We start from the raw sequence: 12,223 nt of genomic DNA, 5'->3' as shown, positions 1-12,223 counted from the left end.
CTTGTTGTTTGTCGTTTCTCCGATCACAAATGCAGACATGGTTTTATGTTTACGCAGCGCGATGAAACGCAACGCGTAAAAAGACAGTATAAATCATTATAATCCATAATTGTGTCTCCACTGGATGCAACGAATGCCTCTTTTATAATGGGTTTTCATGTTTTTGAATCATCGCTCCGGCCTGACAGGGCATCATCACAGTATGGTAAGGGGCGTAACATTTCCATCTCACGCTTGAGGTATTCGGCCAATCACAACGCACTGGATAGCTGGCCAATCACAGCACACCTCGCTTTTTCAGACTGATGAGCTTTGTAAAAATCGACGCGTTTCAGAAAGGCGGGGCATAGAGGAGAAACAATAATGTACAGTATGTGGAAAATAATGTGTTTTTTGAACCTTAAACCGCATAAACACATTTCATTACACCAAATAAACAAAATAATGTTCTTTTTAGCAGCATCATATGACCCCTTTAAGGGCAAAGAGACACTTTTACAGTTGGATGCATGTACATAGATCAAGAATAAAAAAGGAACACAGCTCTGAGTTTTCTGTTGAGTACATGAGCACAGTACATTCCACTTCCTGTCACTTCAGTAAAATTTTAATTCAACATCCAGTGAATATAAGCAGAATTTAGCCAAAATAAGTCAAAATGCTAAAATCAATTGCAAGAAAACTGCACATCTATGCTAAAAATTATTTAGAAGGTTAAGCAGAGAATTAAATGAGCCAAAAATGAACATCTTGATGGTTAATGAAGTTGCACAAGAAGGTTTGAAGGCATTAGAATCCATCAGTATCCATCTACTCCAGTTCTGCCATTAACCCCAAAGTCAGTTGCGCTCTAAATCTATTCATAGTCTGAGCAGACAGATGGTTAGAGCCATATTACCACAGAGGACAACTGCATTTATGAGCCTTCAAGCTCAACTCACCAAACAAACAACTGCTCCCGCTCTGGAAAAACACTTAAAGATAAGGCTTACAGACTAGACTTACAAATCATCTCCCAATAGTCGGTCTAAAGTACTGCCTTAGACGGTAGAATTAGACATCAGCTGTCTATCTACTGTAGGAAGAAGCAACTTTATAGCTGGAACCCAAATTGGCTGTACTACAAGCTAGCACTGGGCAGCATGACATTGTAGAGCAGTAGATATTTAATATAATTTATACCAGGCATATTGGGATATCAGTGGTCAGAGCTGCTTTGGGACATTAAAAGAATAGTTGACCCAAAAATGAAGCGTTGCTGTCCCCCAGGACATCAAAGATGTAGATGAATTTGTATCTTCATTAGTGGTCGACCGATATATCGGCCGATTTTTGTCATTTTTTTAGGCGGGACTTTTATTTTGACGGCACTGATAGCGGCAGCGCCTGGGCACACAGTGCTCACATTCTCCATCTTGTTCACCGTCGTCGTTAACAGTTCTGTCTAATACAGATAGAAGTCTGTCTAATAAGCCGATAGAACTGTTAAACAAAGGAATTAAAATGTATACAAAAAGTATTATAATGATTGCTTTTATATTATTAGTAATAGAAAGGCAAACATTATAATACTTTCTCGTTTGCCGTCAGCATTCAGCAAATACACATTTACATAATTTAAACAAATCTTTGGATGGCTAATGAAAATTTAATTTCACAAACCTTGCAAACTTAGTCGAATCCAGTTGTGAGATCTTGTGAAGTGTGCATGTGACCTGCATGATCGCGTGTTCTATGCATGACTTTCGGTCCGTGCAAATTGAATACTTTAAACATTAAATTTGTGATTTCAAATTATGCTGCGCTTTATGCATTTGCCCACCGTCATAATCATGTCATTTTCACTGTGTGCTTTATGTAAAATGAGTGTTACCTTGGCTTTATTTGAAAAAATATGATTCCCAATGCACACAAACTACCCAGAATACTGAGTGCTCTGTTGGTTACAGTTTACTTCCTTTTTAATTATATTTTTATTAAATATTTATTTATTTGTGGAAAATACTTTGTCATCTAAAGTATAAGTATGTTTAAATTTGTGATTTCAAATTATGCTGCGCTTTATGCATTTGCCCACCGTCATAATCATGTCATTTTCACTGTGTGCTTTATGTAAAATGAGTGTTACCTTGGCTTTATTTGAAAAAATATGATTCCCAATGCACACAAACTACCCAGAATACTGAGTGCTCTGTTGGTTACAGTTTACTTCCTTTTTAATTATATTTTTATTAAATATTTATTTATTTGTGGAAAATACTTTGTCATCTAAAGTATGTTTATTTTACCAATTTATTTTTTAATCCATTTTCAAATTATTTCAAATTTCTTAAATATTAATTAAAAAAAATACAATTATATCGGCTTTATATCGGCCACCCTGCTTTCCAAGATATCGGCATCGGCTGACAAAAAAACAATATCGGTCGACCACTAATCTTCATATGACAAAATTTAGCATTTATCATTACATCACCAATGGATCTTCTGCAGTGAATGGGTGTCATCAGAATGAGAGTCCAAACAGCCGACAAAACATCACAATAGCCCACATGTAATCAGTTAACCTATTGTGAAGTGAAAAGCTCCATGATTTTTACTTTAAACCATTGCTTCCAGCTGAAATATGAGTCCTCTGTCCATAATAGAGGGTGACATGGGATGGACTTTTTCACTGGATGAAGCATTATTATGGATTATGGACTCGTATTTTGGCCAAAAGCAATGGTTTAAAGTTAAAATGCCTTAATGACGGATTTGTTTCTTACAAACACGCAGCTTTTGGCTTCACAAAAGATTAATTCATGGACTGGATGGTGTGGATTACTTGTGGATGTTTTTAATCATCTTTTTGGACTCTCATTCTGACGGCATCCATTCACTGCAGAGCATCCATTGGTGAGTGAGTGATGTAATGCTACATTTCTCCAAATCTGTTCCCATGAAGGAACAAAATTTCAGCAAATTTTCATTTTTGGGTGAACTATTCCTTTAACATGTGCAAGTAAGAAACAAGGAGTAATAAGAAAATGCAGAGCACAGTGCAAATCCAATTACCTTTGGGCTTCTTGGAGTGAGCAGAGACGATGCTCTTTGTGAGTTGCTTTAGTTTTCTCTCCCTCTCCTCTGACATGCGGAGGTACATCTCTCTCCAGGATTCATACTCCTCCAGCCGGGAATTTCTGAAGTCTTTCTGGCAGTGTCTCTCCCACAGGTGGTCCGTCGCCCCAATGTACACCTGTGTCAGAAGTATAAAATGTACTCTAAATGTTTCAAACATATGACTGGTAGATTAGATCCATATCTAGATGGCACACACTGTTTCTAGCATTCTCACTATTAAAGACAAGAGTTAACTTCTTACTGGATTGTATTCCTCAATCCGGAGGAGCTGTTCAGGCGTGCAGCACTCTAGTACTGGTTCCAAAATTTCGAATGGCACCCCTCCAATTTCATACAGAGCTGTAAAACAGCCAATGTCTTCAAAACCAAGTATAATGTTGAGAGCAAAACCATAATGTCAGGAAACGTACAGTCAATGTTGTTCTGCAGCGTTCGAATGCATTGCTGGTACAGCGTCATCATGGTTGGCAGGTACGTGATCTTACTTCCAGAGTACACTTGCATCTTATTATTCAGCCTTTGTCCAATGAAGACCGGGGCCTCTTCACAGACATCAATGATCTTTCTATCAGCTAGGAAAATAAATAAATAAGTTAATGAGAGAATTTCTATTATAGCAATGTCCAGCTTTAAAAAACAGGCTTTTGGCTACGTTTGAGAACATATGAAAATACCCAGTAGATGCAAAGCTTTGACCCACCTTTCATTTCACTGAAGTACTGATACTGAGAAATGTCCTCGCATTCGGGAAAAATGGTTGGCAAAGGAACGTTTAGCAAGTCCATCACTGACTGCTCAGGAACCTGGAGTTCACTCAAAAAAAAAAAACAATCTGTTATCATTTATTCAATTTCACATCTTTTAAACCTGTATGACTTTGTCTTCAATGAAACACAACAGGTACATTTTTGATTTATTAGCCACTCTTTTATATATGATAAAAATCAATATAAATCTATAAAGTCCCAAAATCTCAAAAAAAAAAAAAAAAAAACATTAGGGCATGTGTCAGGTTTGAGATCAATAACATTATACGTCATTGGTTACTCTGTTGTTTTGCAAACATGACTCGATCTGAAAGTTACAGCAGAGGGTAAGATTCTCACTGAATTTCATTGGACTAAAGAACATCTTACAGATTTTGAACTACATTTTCATTTGGGAAACTACAACAAGCAACACGATGCAGGTTTTTTGGAGTACCGTTGTCATTGGGTCTTCTGTTACTGCCTTGCTTGTTTTCACAAGAGACACACACGAGTTCTCTTTGTGGGCAGTTTTAAGTCTCTTCGGATTCTTAGCAACACTGAAGGATTTTTTGCGTTTGGGAGGCTCAAGGTCATAGTTCAGGTAGGCCTCAAAGGACATGGAAGGTGTTTCACAGCCATCCTCAGCCTGTTTGACAGTCTCCATTTTTACTAATTTGTCTTTGGCCTTCTCAGTCTTTTCTTTCTTGCATGCATCTCCACTCTTCTCTCTCGGCTTTTGCGTTGTTTCAGGTCTTTTCAAAGATTTTTCAAGTTTCGTATTCTCCTTTTTTTTTCTTATGCCAGAAACCTTCGCAGTCTTTTTGCTTTCATGTTTTGCATGCTCGCCAGTTGTCGTTTCCTTGCCGTGACCAGAGCTGTGACTCCATGAGCCCTGATTTACACTTGAATCTTTTTTTGGCTCATCCTTTTTTTCACCTTTCAAGTCGATTTTGGATTTACTGGGCTTGATTTTGCATTTAATGTCAACATTCTCTGACATTTTCTTTTCAGTACTGGTATTCTCCATTTTTGGCTTCTTTCTAGAATTGGTAGTCTCTGAAAACTGGCTGTTTTCATGTTTACTCCTTTCTTGAACTTCTTTATGAAGCATTTCATTTTGGATTAGGCAGTCATCAGGCTTTCCCCCAATCGAACTGCAATTAAAAAAAAAAAAAAAGTGGAGACTAGGAGTACAGTATGTCACATGGAAAAGATAGTATCTCAAATGCAAATAAAAATAAATTTGTTTTCAATTACAGATTTGTAGTACCAGATGATACTTGCAGAGTCTTTTGGAACAAGCGTTTTCCATCGATTCACCAATATTTTTGCCACCTTTCCAGCCTCATCATGTTTCCGAATGGAGTTGACGACTTTTCCAATTCCTGTTTCCTACAAACAAAATATGAATATTGAAGGCTCGAGAGGAAAATATTTCACTAAGTATAACTGAAAATTATTATTATTTTTTTAATTACAACAATCTCTTACAGTGAGAATTTCAAGTGTAATGTCCAATACTTCGAGTTTCTTCAAGATTTTCAGCAGCTGAAACAGAACAGGTTCAATTAAATAATCTAAGCCAAAGAAATAATTTGCTTGTTACCAGGTTTGGGCAAAAACTGCCTCTTTGTTGAAATGGAACTACAATACAAGGAAAAATGTACTGAAATCAGTATCGTCAAAACAACTGAAGCAATCATCCAAGCACAAATTGGTGTGGTTGCAGGCGTTTCAACAAAATTGGCAAGTACATAACTCGTTAGAAATTCTGTTTAAGATTACCATCTTGCAAACCTGCTTCATGTTGTCTGGTTCCACTTTGTAAACTTAGTAAATTAGAGCACTGTGAAATGTAGTGTTATTCCACCACGGTCCATAAAATGAAAGTTAAAGACATGAGAATCAAATACAAATTTCTGTAGATGCCATTTCAAACATTGATTAATATGATCTAATGTTGCTGAAAATACCCCATATGTTGTGGGTATCACATATAGAACAGAATTATAAATCTTCGTGCCCCACCCATTTCCACGTGGCTGTTTAAAAATGTGAATTTGCTGAGTGAGCGCACTGGTCAGGCTCTATGTATAGGGAAACCTCAGCTGAGGTACTATAAATGGGCAATAAAATGACACCCACCCACCGATTGTAAAATACAAGATACTGTGCGTGTGCAGTAGAGGTTAATGCATTGTGCAGTCACATCAAACAAAATAGTACTTTAATACTGCACTACAAATTCACCAACACACTGCATGTTAAGTTTAATCAAAATACGTACTGCCACATTGCCCCTTCACGGCCTAAAATGACAGACAGCCAACATGAGAGACAACTGCAGTGTTATTTTTAGAAAGACCCCCTCTCAAGTGCCTACCCCCCCCCCAACACCTCCCGCCTTCCTGTCAACAGCTGCTGACATACTACATTTTCTATTCACAGTACACCATCTTTTTTTTTTTTTTCTGTGTAAAGAGTATAAATAAATACATATCAAACCATTAATTTAAACTAAACTTTAGGCTTAAGTAGGGGAGACCTGGGCTAGTTGTCACACTTATATTGCCGATCTTATAGGTTATTTAATGGCTTTTCAGTGAAATTTAAACAGTTAAACAATTATAAACAATTATGTATATATAAAAAGAATGCATCTGATTACTTAACACAGTTCAACCTTTCAGTTAAAAATGTTTATTCTTTAGTTGACTATTGTTTTAATGTAGCCTATGTGTTCGCCTGCTACCAGTTACTTAAAAACATGCTGAAGTTTTGTCTGGATGACAGAATTCACAAAAAGTCTTATTTTAAGTTGTTTAATAAGGTTCTTGCCAGAGAAAACGTCTATGCAACTGGACGTTTGACTTAAAGCTTAAAGTTACTGTGTTAATCCTTGGGTTATCTCGCGCCTGCGGTTTTATCTTTTAGCCTGTTCACATTATTTGTGTAAAACGATACCAAACTTTTTTGTTGTTGACCATTACACAGCGATAGACGACGTCCTACCGTGTGTCCGTCACAGGATTCTTTCAGCTGATGTTTTAATAGCAAAACCTTTTTCACATCAGCTGCGGCCATGTCACCTCCTCACATGCGCCTGTCCTGCACTGATCGAAGTCTCGCCATGTTTTTTTTTTCGTCACCTTTATATGGGCGGAGACGATATAAGAAGGTGTTTTACTTTTACCTTGTCGGAAAGGTCTTCTCAGAATCATTTCACACAAGCTTGTTTGACAAATGAAGACTCATCGCAGGGCGTGCAATCTCAAACACTCCACAAAAGCAAGCAGTCGCACTTTTGAACACTGATGCCTGAATGTAAGCAGTTAGTTACAACTTTGATCAAATCTGCAGCACAATGAAAAGACAAAACGCATATCCTACTGACGGCATTTAATTGTTAATCTATGTAGCCTACGACAGATGCTGGTCAGATGCGTCTGCTTGTGTAGAGCCGTCATGGCTGCTATAAATCCATTATACCTGACCATTCGGAATCCCAGTTTAAAATGTTGCTTTTTATCATGTAATTTTTAATGTGATATTGGAATTAGTTTAGTTTAATAAGTTAAATTGGAAAATTTGATATAGTAGTGAAGATTAAGTGAAGTTAAAAAAAAAGAAACAAAAGGAAAGGATAGCCTATAAGGTAACATGATATAGAAAACGTCGCTTGTTTTTTTTTTTAAGGATTTCAGGATGCTTTATATAACTGCAGTAAGTGTTTTAAACCCTTTATTTTTAAGCGTGTGGAGACGCCTGAGTTCATGAACTGCAGTTCACTTCTTCTGTAGTACGCTCGTCCTGTGTGCCTTTTTCCTTAATGTGTTTTCATGTTTGTCCTCGTAATACCAGCATGACAGAATCAGACTACATCAAAAGCAGATCACGCCAAACAGGTAGTTTAATTATGACCTATTGGTGAAATAACGGAGCACCACGTACCGCACTGTTTGCGCAATCACCTCTTCTATAGCTCGAGGAGGAGTTAGGCTCTATTCGGACCTCTTGCGTTCCTCTCTCTTCTGCACACCAATTTAGAGGTGCAAGTCTGTCCTTCTCCTCCACCTACTTCATCTCGACATCGGTAAGCGCGTTATACTTGTCTTTACACAAAAAAAAGTTTTCGGTGGTTCATTACAGCACCTTAGTTTAACAAAAAACTATCTTAGCAATTATCAATTTGACTGAAAGGAGGTTCTTGAGTTGATTGTATGATTCTTGGGAGCTGCGTTGTAGGTTCTTCAGGTCACTGTATTGGGTTCTGTTTTCTTTTTCCTAAGTACCAGAAAAAAATAAATGAAAGTTGTTAGTGGACTTAAATGAGACTTAGTGGAAAAAGTTTCTTATGTTTTATCAGGCTGTATGTTTTGTTCTGACTGAAGCCTCTTTTCAAACTATATATATATATATATATATATTGTGTGTGTGTGAACGTGGTACAAAGGCAGACCCTATTAGTATGAATCCATTTACTGTAACATTTAACAAAATAACAGTTCCCTACAAATTAAGTTATATGTTTTAGTTCTGAAATACTGAAAGGACAGATGGGTTTAAATGACTTGGGGTCTATAAAAGGAACCTTAGAGCAATGGTACACTGCCTTTCTATTCTTGGCCATAGTTGTGATAACTTGTGACAGATGCAAAGATGGGAATTGCCGAGGTGATATGCTGCGATAACAACTCTTAAGTGTTTATTTTATTTTTTTTTATTTTAAAGGGTATTATTATAAAGCTTTGCACTTCTGAGATTACTTTTTTATTTTTATTTATTTATTTTTTGCTTGTTAGAGTGACCCTAAAAGTTAAGCAACACCACACGTGGTTTTGAAATATGAGAAAAGACTGTGTCACTACACTACAGACTTAAGAGTCCTGGTTCAGTCTGAGCATGGTTGTTTTGTTGCTGAAAACACTTGTGAAATGTTATGCTAATTTGCTAAATTAATGATACATCGAGCATTGTAAAATGAAAGATTTCTTGCTCCGTATTAAAATGTTGCATACATTGTTTTAGAGCCGGACAGCAACCACTATACACATTTAGGGGACATATCCGAACCTGCCATTTTTATATGGTCATATTTTATGGTTTTTCAAGAATAGATTCTTGAGTTTTTGGTACAACCAGACTTTTTTTTTTATATAAAAAAAAAAGATGGTCACTAATAGATATACATCGTTACAATCATATGTTGAACTTTAAGTTTTAGATCTTTCGATTGGTGTATATTTTGTCAAGATTTAATAAGTTTGTTAATGTAGGCTGTCAATGATTGTAAACGTAGAAAGCAGTCTCCTCCCGCATATTAACAGGTCAAGAGTATTAGATTTGTTCAGATTTGTCTGTATACACTTATATGTTTTGAAATTTGTTCTTTGACTCATAATGTGTTCATATTTTGTCAAAATTCCTTTTAGGTCTTGGCTGTGACCCATCAATACAGTCATGGCACCCAAAAAGAACAAGGCCGCTAAGAAGAACAAAGCTGACATAAATGAGATAACAATTCTGGTAGAGGACAGTCCCACCAACAAAATCAATGGGCTCAACACTCTCCTGGAAGGTGGAAATGGTTTTAGTTGTATCTCAACAGAGGTCACTGACCCCGTCTATGCACCCAACCTCTTGGAGGGTCTTGGCCACATGAGGCAAGACAGCTTCCTCTGTGATCTGACTGTAGCAACCAAGTCCAGATCCTTTGACGTTCACAAGGTTGTGATGGCTTCCTGCAGTGAGTACATCCAAAATATGCTCAGGAAGGATCCAGCCCTCAAGAAGATTGAGCTCAGTGATTTGTCCCCAGTCGGTCTGGCTACAGTCATCACATACGCCTATTCTGGAAAACTGACCTTGTCTTTGTACACCATTGGTAGCACGATATCAGCAGCCATGCTGTTGCAGATCCATTCTCTGGTGAAGATGTGCAGCGAGTTCTTGATGCGGGAGATCAGCGTGGAGAACTGCATGTATGTTGTCAACATCGCCGACACGTACAATCTGAAAGAGACGAAAGACGCTGCGCAGAAGTTCATGCGGGAGAACTTCATCGAATTCTCAGAAATTGAACAGTTCCTAAAGCTCACCTATGAGCAGATCAGCGAATTTCTCACGGACGACTCGCTCCAGTTGCCCTCTGAGCTCACAACTTTTCAGATCGCAATGAAGTGGTTAGACTTCGATGAGAAGAGGTTGAAGTATGCTCCTGATCTGCTGTCCAGCATCCGCTTTGGAATTGTCTTTGTACACCATTGGTAGCACGATATCAGCAGCCATGCTGTTGCAGATCCATTCTCTGGTGAAGATGTGCAGCGAGTTCTTGATGCGGGAGATCAGCGTGGAGAACTGCATGTATGTTGTCAACATCGCCGACACGTACAATCTGAAAGAGACGAAAGACGCTGCGCAGAAGTTCATGCGGGAGAACTTCATCGAATTCTCAGAAATTGAACAGTTCCTAAAGCTCACCTATGAGCAGATCAGCGAATTTCTCACGGACGACTCGCTCCAGTTGCCCTCTGAGCTCACAGCTTTCCAGATCGCAATGAAGTGGTTAGACTTCGATGAGAAGAGGTTGAAGTATGCTCCTGATCTGTTGTCCAGCATCCGCTTTGGAACCATCTCACCCCAGGATCTTGTTAGTCACGTGCAGATCGTTCCCAGGATGATGCAAGATGCTGAGTGCCACCGTCTGTTGGTCGATGCCATGAATTATCACCTGCTGCCATTCCAGCAGAACATCCTGCAATCCAGAAGAACCAAGGTCCGTGGAGGCCAACGAGTGCTGCTCACGGTGGGAGGCCGGCCTGCCCTAACCGAAAAATCTCTCAGCAAGGACATTCTCTACAGAGATGAGGATAGTGTCTGGAACAAGCTGACGGAGATGCCCGCGAAGAGCTTCAATCAGTGTGTGGCTGTTTTGGATGGCTTCCTTTACGTAGCTGGTGGTGAAGACCAGAATGATGCTAGGAACCAAGCAAAACATGCCGTCAGCAATTTTATCAGGTAAGATCCGATGTCTTTTCTTTAAAAAAAGGATAGTTCACCAAAAAAAATGAAAATTTGCTGTTAATTTACTCACCTTCAGGCCATTGAAGATGTAGGTAACTTATTTCTTCAGTAGAACAGTAAAGAAGATTTTTAGGTGAAACTGTTGTCCTTGGCGATTCATAAACTGCACGTTGGTGGTTGCTGGTTTTTGAGAGTCAAAAAACATATACAGAGAAGACCAAATCAATACCTGCGGCTCCTTTGAAATTTTCAATACAACTTTCAATACACTGAGGTCCTATGAAGCGAAACGATCAGTCTGTGCAAGAAAATGAACATTATTTACAACATTATTACCTTTAATCCACAACCTGGCAACTGGTTCTTATTGCAATAACGACTGTCTGGAGTGCAAACTTTCTCACATAATGAAGTAAGCGTGGGCGCAAACTCGCACATAAACTGATGACGCTGTTTGTTTACAACGAAGAGTGAGGACGTGTGTGTTTGAGTTTCCGTCAAATGGTACTTACCTGTGCTTATCCTGGATGCTGGAACCAATTTAAAAAAAAGATTAAGTCCGCATGCGTAATCCCATTCGGAAAGTTTGACTTTTCACAGATTTCTGACGTCTGATCCAGATCGATTCTACCTCTGTTGTCATTGCATGACACTTAGAACATGAACACCAACATGTCTCATGAGTCCGAGATGGTCCTCACTGCAGATCCAACTCCTCCCACCTTATAAACCTACCCGTCTCCACCCCGATCCCTAAACCCACCCATCTCCACCCCTAAACCTACCAATCTCCACCCACTAGATGTGGATCTAACCACCCCCCCTGGATCTTGTGTTCTGCAGTGAGGGGCTACTGAAGAGTCCTCGGTCTCACTGAGGCTTGTGGTGGTTGTGCCGCTGATGCCACTGCGTCATCCGTCTCTCCCAGTTCTTGGTCGGAATATTCTGGTTTAAACAAGTAGGGCTGTGCATAAAATTCCATGTCATCCTCTTTCAGATCGAAATCATCAACCACTGTAAATTTTATGTAGTGAGATTTAGACATTGGTACTGCTGGTGAAGCTCTGCATACGAGTCCTCACTCTCCATTGTAAACAAACAGCATCATCAGCTTACTTGTGAGTATGCGAAGATCGCGCTCCAGACAGTCGTGAACATGCTGAGAACCGTTTGCCCGGGCTGTGGATTAAAGTGAGTGAGTGAATGAGTGAAGTGACATGTGGCCAAGTATGGTGGCCCATACTTGGAATTAGTGCTCTGCATTTATCCCATCCAAAGTGCACACACACAGCGTGAACACACACCCGGAGCAGTGGGCAGCCATTTTT

General features: G+C 39.0%; 2 protein-coding genes across 5 annotated transcripts in view; one reads left to right on the top strand and one right to left on the bottom strand.

Moving 5' to 3' along the window:
- The window catches only part of LOC107664703 (transcription elongation factor B polypeptide 3-like), a 12,117-nt gene extending 5,081 nt beyond the window's left edge, over nucleotides 1-7,036 (bottom strand). The window contains exons 1-8 of one of the 2 annotated variants that reach the window (XM_016455349.1): nucleotides 6,885-7,036; nucleotides 5,364-5,420; nucleotides 5,143-5,264; nucleotides 4,327-5,026; nucleotides 3,824-3,926; nucleotides 3,534-3,695; nucleotides 3,365-3,462; nucleotides 3,058-3,238 (exon numbers count right to left, since the gene is read on the bottom strand). In XM_016455349.1, coding sequence (XP_016310835.1) covers nucleotides 3,058-3,238; nucleotides 3,365-3,462; nucleotides 3,534-3,695; nucleotides 3,824-3,926; nucleotides 4,327-5,026; nucleotides 5,143-5,264; nucleotides 5,364-5,420; nucleotides 6,885-6,956 — 1,495 coding nt within the window. In that variant the 5' untranslated portion in view covers nucleotides 6,957-7,036. Of the gene's footprint in view, nucleotides 1-3,057; nucleotides 3,239-3,364; nucleotides 3,463-3,533; nucleotides 3,696-3,823; nucleotides 3,927-4,326; nucleotides 5,029-5,142; nucleotides 5,265-5,363; nucleotides 5,421-6,884 lie in introns of both variants that reach the window. The other variant, XM_016455350.1, reaches the window with a different exon arrangement.
- Nucleotides 7,037-7,071: 35 nt separating this feature from the next.
- The window catches only part of LOC107664702 (kelch-like protein 31), an 8,073-nt gene continuing 2,921 nt past the window's right edge, over nucleotides 7,072-12,223 (top strand). The window contains exons 1-3 of one of the 3 annotated variants that reach the window (XM_016455348.1): nucleotides 7,072-7,196; nucleotides 9,305-9,756; nucleotides 10,139-10,889. In XM_016455348.1, coding sequence (XP_016310834.1) covers nucleotides 9,333-9,756; nucleotides 10,139-10,889 — 1,175 coding nt within the window. In that variant the 5' untranslated portion in view covers nucleotides 7,072-7,196; nucleotides 9,305-9,332. Of the gene's footprint in view, nucleotides 7,197-7,697; nucleotides 7,966-9,304; nucleotides 10,076-10,138; nucleotides 10,890-12,223 lie in introns of those variants that run through there. The other 2 variants (XM_016455347.1, XM_016455345.1) reach the window with 2 other exon arrangements.

This window comes from Sinocyclocheilus anshuiensis, unplaced genomic scaffold (assembly GCF_001515605.1).
Source record: "Sinocyclocheilus anshuiensis isolate Anshui unplaced genomic scaffold, SAMN03320099.WGS_v1.1 scaffold455, whole genome shotgun sequence".
Classification (NCBI taxonomy): domain Eukaryota; kingdom Metazoa; phylum Chordata; class Actinopteri; order Cypriniformes; family Cyprinidae; genus Sinocyclocheilus; species Sinocyclocheilus anshuiensis.
Note: the sequence above shows the minus strand (reverse complement) of the source record. Positions and strands in the feature narration are given on the sequence as shown.